Here is a 7,562-nt window from a genome sequence, read left to right as displayed (position 1 = left end):
TGGGATAGACAAAAGAAACCCAATTACAGAGAACGGTTAGGTTTAACAACTCCAGTAAAGCGCCTTCTCAAACAGTGGAGTCAGATTCAGATGAGTGATGGCTTGTTGTATCCCGAGTGGTAGAGGATCCCTGGCATGGTCAGTGCTGGCAGCTACTCTTACCATGTTGTCTCAGAGAACAGGTCTTGGAGAGTGTTCATGACAGTATGGGTCACCAGGGAATTGAGCGTACTGTTAGCCTGTTGAAGCAGAGATGTTTTGGGTTGGTGTTCATTCACACAGGCCTACCCAAGACCAGAAAGTGGATATCTTATTGAAGGAATGGTTCATGAAATATGGGGTTCGGAGATTACCAGATCGGCAGAAACTTTGATATCATTGCTGACTGTGTAAACAAAAAGACTCCATTGCCCCCCTGTCCTCAGGGTCAATGTAGGTCAAATTGTCTATCTTCGTCATAGGCCCCTAGGAAGGAACAAAATTTACCTCAGGGGTCCATGCCTGGATGCCCTGTTGTCAGATGCTAGTCATACTGGGTAATAGATATCTGTCCGTTCATCAGGGGACAGGCCCATGACACAAAGAATACTGTTGAACCTTTTAGATGAGAAAGTCTTCTGTCCTAGGTCCAAATTGTCTACCTAAGGCCCTTAGGGTGCCTGGACACAGAACAGAATTGCTGGCCTTGTAACCTTCCCATGCCTAAACCAAGACCTGATACAGTGAGTCCCCCTGAGGGTAACATGCCCAGAGTGACATAAACACCAAATTGTGATGAATTTAATGAACCAGATGTTGTAGTGCTTGAAGAGGTTACTTCTCCCCAAAGCTATGATGAGCCTAGTGCACAGGTAAACACGGACAGTACAGATGATGTTCTCATACCTGAGCCAGTACATAATGATGAGCAGTTACCGGTGACTGGTGATAATGTATGTGATGAGTATGTGGAAACACTAAGGGGAGAGAGACCAAGTTCACCAGATCAGGGAACCAGCTTACCTCCTCCTCAGCGGCGGAGTTCAAGAACTACTGCGGAGATACATACAAACCCTTTTAATCTTCCCAAGTCAGCATGTAATGCAGTAGCAGTAAGCACAGAGATGGTTTCACAGGTTTTATCAAGTATTGGTGCAGTTGTATTTGAGAAAGCACTGCAACGAGCAATGAATTCTTCATAGAATAATTAGTCATCGAGGACGTTGACATATGCAGGGGAGAATGTAACCAGGTAGTAAAAAGAAGGGATTAAATCACTACATTTATGGTTCATCTTTTATATTGTGAGATTTGTCATTTGTTTTCTTTTATTGTTTTCTCTTGAGATCAAAGGTTCACATTGTCATACACTAAATCTTAAAAAATGGTTGTATACTATTTGTAGTTGAATGCAATATCTAGAGAGTAATTTGTATACCCAGTAGGGGGCGGTAGTTGCCAATTCTTCTGATGAGTTGTATATAGTTAGCCTACTTCATTAGTACTTTCCTGCGTGAGTTGGAACCCGCTCCTTTTTTCCCTGAGGAGGCTACGAGAGGAAGCACGTTAAGCTGTTGGGTACCGATATTCAGAATATTTCCTGGTAAATAGCTTTTCCACACAGTAGTTATAACTCAAAGTGAGTGTTTAATATGCTGTTAGAAACGTGATATGTTTGTGCTATAGGTGCTAATGAAGGTTGAGGATTATTCGTCCACATTTGCTGTAACTACTATAATTTGCTGTAACTGCTGAAGATGTAAGTGAGATCTTGAAACTACTTTTTATTTTGATATTAGACATGTTAAGTGTTGTTATCCATTTCTAAGACTGTGTGTATGTTTGTTTGGTTTTAGATAGTAAGCCCACTGCCGTATTTTAGTTGGAGAGAACAAAGCTTCAACATTACCAATTCATGCTAACGTATTTTGGTTGAATGCCAGAGACTTTTTTTGGTTACTATACACACTGGTTAATAAAATTAAAGAAAGAATCCTAACTCCCTTGTGTCCTATGTGGTTGAACTTCCATAGGCTACATATAAACAGTTTTCACCTAGTAAAACACAATTTTCAGCTCTCATAGACACATGCAAAAGTCACGCACATTCTCAAGCAATAAAACACATTTTGCACTGCAATTCTCTTATATGCATAATGGTAACCACAAGTGGAAAAAAGTAAGCAAAAATAAAGCACAGATGTCAAAAGTTAAACACGTCTCATCGTTTATCACACTTGTTTAAAAAGATGTGACACAACCAATATAAGCTAGTTCAGAGTGCAAACAGGTTTCAGAACAGTGCAGGTTTATATCAACAATGGACAGAAACTACATTGTAGGCTGCAGACTATAATGTTCTTTTCATGTAAATGACTGAACATCTTTTCCAGTCCACAATACTTTATTTGAAGTGAAGATACCATAAATGCTAAATCCACTTAGCCTGGAAGCCAGCACAAATTTCACCCTGCCCACAAAATTTGAGGTCGGGAAATTCGATCTTGCCTTCCTCCATTGACAAGTAACTATTCCTGAACCAGAGCAGTTTGGACCGACTGCACCAATCAAATTGTCTCAGCAGGCTTTATACGATGATGGACAGATAAGCAACGTTGCCTCTATCACGTCACCTGAGTGTGCGTCAGTTGGTTTTGTTTACAACAAAAATCTAGAGAAGCTAGACATTTAGATTTCGCTATCGCATCTGTTTTTACAAGATATTGACAGCCCAATAACTTAAAAAACTAGTACAAAACAGTATTAAGGCATTTCACCAGGAGAAGGATATTTTGGCTGTTCCCCCTACAGGATTCACTGTAGGCTATGTAATTGCTCTGATTGGTTAGATCTATCCAATTGAATGCAGAGGCATTTAGATTCAATTCGATTAGATCCAAATTTAGTAGTAAGTCTGAGGCACTCAAGAGGATATTTAAAGTAAAAAGCCTTTATTGAGCTTGGCTATCCATTAAAATCATGCCATGATGTTGGAGCAGAATAGATATGGATATGCAGCAACAGTGTAATAACATGTACAGATATGTGCAGTGTATCAGCAGTAACATTATACGAGTAGTAAAAATAATACAGATATTTGTAGTGAATTACTGTAACAGTAATATTATTAAAACAAGTCACAATTTTTGAAACTGTCACTCAAATACCATAACCCCATACCAAATCTGCAAAACCATACACTAATTATCAGCCATTTATTCAGTTTTCAATTTCATAAAACACTTTTTGCAAAACAGTGTCTCTTCCTCTCAGCGCAACAGTACACCTTTCTCCAGGAGATATATGCCCTGAACACTGTGTTTTCCATTTTTTTAAGTATAGTGTCATTATGACTGCTCAGTAGTATTTTCATTTTGACTGCTTTGTGAATGATCAGAAGGCATTGTTTACTTTGAGTACAGGTTTCAAATTTGAGTAATACTGTTTTGAGCCGATCGTTCAATTGTGGAAGAACTGTCAGAGGGTTTGTTACTGTAATGCAGTTTGAGAATGGGATTTTGTCTTTACAATTTTTAAGAAAGAGGTGGAAGGTTTCGTGAAATGTGTTTTAGCACATAGAGAAAGAGAGGGGGAGAGAGGGCGGGGGCAACCATAGGAAGTTTAGAGTTTTTCACAAATGCGAAAACACAAGTACATTACAGTCTACATACAGTCAGAATCAAAGGACTAATGTTCGACAACCTGTTTGCACTCTGAACCTGCTGTTATTGGTTGTGTCACATAATTTGATCAATTTGGAGTCGTCGTATTTCATTTATGACTACTGTGCTGTATTTGTGTTTAACTTTTGCCAATTCGGTTATTAATTGATGATGCAATAATAGGCTAATAAATCTTTTTCCGGGTCCAACGGCTTTCAAAGCCGCTCGGTTTTCTCCATAGAGAAAAAAAAAAAAAAATAAAAAAAAAAAAAAAAAATATATTTTTTTTTCGTTATTCAGTGTAGCCTTTAGGAAAATTGTCATCATACTACTCACTTGTTGCCTCACCCTAATAAAATCCTATTTTTTGCAGGAGCCTGCACGTAACCCTTGATTGTATCATCTGGCTGCACAGCTATATTGCTCTGTTAAAGTTACGGTTTGTTTTACTCTCAATAAAACGGAGATGATGGTGACAAGGTTTATAAGTTGTCAAAAACTGGCTGGCTGTGCTAGTAAACGTTTTTTTGACCAAAAAGCTGTTGGGCTTGTGACATCGGACTTAACAACCGAATTGTGGTTATCACTATGCATCACAGTGCGAAATGGGTTTTATTGGATGATAATGTGTTTAGAGTTTTGCACAAAAAAAAATAGTCAATGAGATCTGCAAATTGTGTTTCATCGGGTGAAAACTGTTAATGGTTTTGCCAAGAGTGATTGATTTGATAGATGTGTTCAGAGAATAGAGTTTAGTGTTTTAGCAATTATGAAAAACTGACCAGAGTAAAGAGAAGGGTAAGTACGAGAGAGATGAAGGAAAGCGATAATGAGGTAGATGAAGGGAAAGCGCTGAGAAGAGAAGAGGAAGAAAGGAGAGAAGACAGGAGAGGAGAGGAGGAGAAGAGAAGCAAAGACATGAGAGGAGAGGAGAAGAGGGAGAGCAGAGGAGGACACAAGAGAGCATAAAGGAGGAGTGGGGAGGAGAAGAGAGAGGAGAGAGAAGAGAAGAGAGGAAAAGAGAAGAGAAGACAGGAGAGGAGTAGAGAGGAGAGGAGAGGAGTAGAGTGGAGAGGAGATGAGAAGGGAAGAGAGGAGAGCATAAAGGAGGAGTCGAGTGGAGAGAAGAAGAGAGAAGAGCTGAGAACAGAAGAAAGGAGAGAAGAGAAGCGGAGAGAAGAGAGAAGAAAGGAGAGCAGTAGAGAGGAGAGGAGAGGAGCATCAGTGAATGTGTTTGAATGTCTCATCAGTCTGGTGGTGGATCACTTCACCAATCAATGAGCATATGGGGGTGACCTTTGACCTCAGTGTCTGTCTGACTCACATCTTCCAAGCAAGTGTGTATGTGCATGTGTGTGTGTGTGCGTGTTTGCGTGTCTACATGTGTGTGTGTGTGTGTGTGTATGCAAATGAGAGAGAGAGATAGTGTCTGTGTGAGTGAGTGAGTCAAATAGAGAGACAGGCAGGCAGACAGAGAAAGAAAGAGAGAGTGTGTGTTAAACATTGGATTTTAACTATACAGTTTGCATGCTTGTCCTGCACACATCTGAAGGGGATATTGACATGTTAAGATGAATAGCTCCCTCTAGTGTTCTAAACAGGTAATTTCTGGACGACATCATGCTTGCATTACCTTTGTAATTCTCCCTTAAATTCTCACCTCACAGATTCAATACACACACATACACACATGCACGCACGCACACAGACACAGACACAGACACACACACACACACACACACACACACACACACACACACACATACCACCTGCAGTCAACAAAGCTGGCTTATTAATAGGTTAATTGCCCATTTTGCCCTGGGGCAGCTGGAGACGGGACACGTTTGAAGCCAACAGACTGTCAGTTTTCACCTTCAGCGCTCACCTGGGGAGGCAACCAATCATAGCTGAGCCTAAGCGGTGCGGAGCCACTCCCACACCCACTGGTCTGTGGGAAACAAACACCCAAACACCCAACACCCAACATCAATCAGTACAGCGCCATCAAATTGGCTCATTCAGAAGTTCACTCTGCAATATGTGACTCACAAAGGGAAGGAAAGTTTCAGCTAACAATAATATGATACCTCATGATTTATGCTGAGGCCCTAAAAAGGCATGTCAGGATTTGCCCTGGCCTCACTTGCAGCATTAGTGAGCACAACCAATAACTCCATTAGGATGGCAGTGTGAGAAATGACAGCTGGAGTTGGTGTGGTAGGAAATCTGAGCCTTCTGATGTAATGCTGTCTCTTCCTGCTGTTGATTACCTGTTTGAGAATTAAAACACATAACATTATTGCTGTAGAGTGAAGTCATTGATGTCGATGTAAAGCAATGGGGACAGTGGAGAGAGAATTTGAAGGAAGCGCAACTTTAGAGCATTCAAACGTCAGCTGTTCATGTGTTTCTGAATTGTACACCACATGTGTGCGTTTGTAACTCTGCGCCTGGTGAGAATGTGGTTGAACTAGGACCACTGTTTTCAGGCCGTGCAAATAGCGTTGTTGATTTTTTTAGCGCAGTCGAATGAAGGTAAATCTGTAGGCAGACTCGTGTTACAGTGAGATGAGTCATAGTCACGCGCTTGTTTGTTTCAGAACCACACACACACAAAACTAACGGAATATTGGATCAATGTAAGTTATGTAACCCAAACACATACTAGGTCTCTCTCTCTCTGAAGTAGACGTATGAGTAAAGTTAGTTGACTTTGATAAGGTCTCTTACGAATCTCGCAGCGTCATAGTTGAGCCCCAAAGTCAAGCTGCTGAAATGTGACGTGTTTTGTCAATGAGGACCCGCGCAGGGATGCATGCAGGGGCGAGGCGAAACGAAGCGAGGGAGTCTTGCTAAATTTCCCTGATCGGCGCGGGACATGGCTGCTTCGGCCCAGGCGACGGGGTAAGTTACTAAACAAGTTCAACCTCTCAGTGTCTTAATCATACTAAATAATTTGTGCACATGCACCGACTGCTGTGCACAACCCGTGAACCATAGATTTTCTCAAAAAAAACGTAGTCTGCAGTCACTTTGCAATCTGCGTTTTCCAGAGCGCTGCGGTAGATTCAGTGGTGTTGTTGATTTGTTGTTGAAGGGTGTCCAAACTTCATAAAACTTTCGCAGACTACACACAGATGGCACTGGGTAGTGAGTGAGTGAGTGAGTGAGTGAGTGAGTGAGTGAGTGAGTGAGTGAGTGAGTGAGTGAGTGAGTGAGTGAGTGAGTGAGTGAGTGAGTGAGTGAGTGAGTGAGTGAGTGAGTGAGTGAGTGAGTGAGTGAGTGAGTGAGTGAGTGAGTGAGTGAGTGAGTGAGTGAGTGAGTGAGTGAGTGAGTGAGTGAGTGAGTGAGTGAGTGAGTGAGTGAGTGAGTGAGTGAGTGAGTGAGTGAGTGAGTGAGTGAGTGAGTGAGTGAGTGAGTGAGTGAGTGAGTGAGTGAGTGAGTGAGTGAGTGAGTGAGTGAGTGAGTGAGTGAGTGAGTGAGTGAGTGAGTGAGTGAGTGAGTGAGTGAGTGAGTGAGTGAGTGAGTGAGTGAGTGAGTGAGTGAGTGAGTGAGTGAGTGAGTGAGTGAGTGAGTGAGTGAGTGAGTGAGTGAGTGAGTGAGTGAGTGAGTGAGTGAGTGAGTGAGTGAGTGAGTGAGTGAGTGAGTGAGTGAGTGAGTGAGTGAGTGAGTGAGTGAGTGAGTGAGTGAGTGAGTGAGTGAGTGAGTGAGTGAGTGAGTGAGTGAGTGAGTGAGTGAGTGAGTGAGTGAGTGAGTGAGTGAGTGAGTGAGTGAGTGAGTGAGTGAGTGAGTGAGTGAGTGAGTGAGTGAGTGAGTGAGTGAGTGAGTGAGTGAGTGAGTGAGTGAGTGAGTGAGTGAGTGAGTGAGTGAGTGAGTGAGTGAGTGAGTGAGTGAGTGAGTGAGTGAGTGAGTGAGTGAGTG

The 7,562-nt window shown here is 42.0% G+C and overlaps 1 protein-coding gene across 1 annotated transcript in view; it reads left to right on the top strand.

Annotated features, from left to right (window-relative positions):
* Positions 1-335: 335 nt before the first annotated feature.
* The window catches only part of masp1 (MBL associated serine protease 1), an 18,232-nt gene continuing 11,005 nt past the window's right edge, over positions 336-7,562 (top strand). The window contains 1 exon segment of the mRNA XM_048264029.1: positions 336-389. Within this exon segment, the coding sequence (XP_048119986.1) occupies positions 336-389 (54 nt within the window).

The sequence above is a fragment of the Alosa alosa genome, chromosome 15 (genome assembly GCF_017589495.1).
Source record: "Alosa alosa isolate M-15738 ecotype Scorff River chromosome 15, AALO_Geno_1.1, whole genome shotgun sequence".
Classification (NCBI taxonomy): Eukaryota; Metazoa; Chordata; class Actinopteri; order Clupeiformes; family Clupeidae; genus Alosa; species Alosa alosa.
Note: the sequence above shows the minus strand (reverse complement) of the source record. Positions and strands in the feature narration are given on the sequence as shown.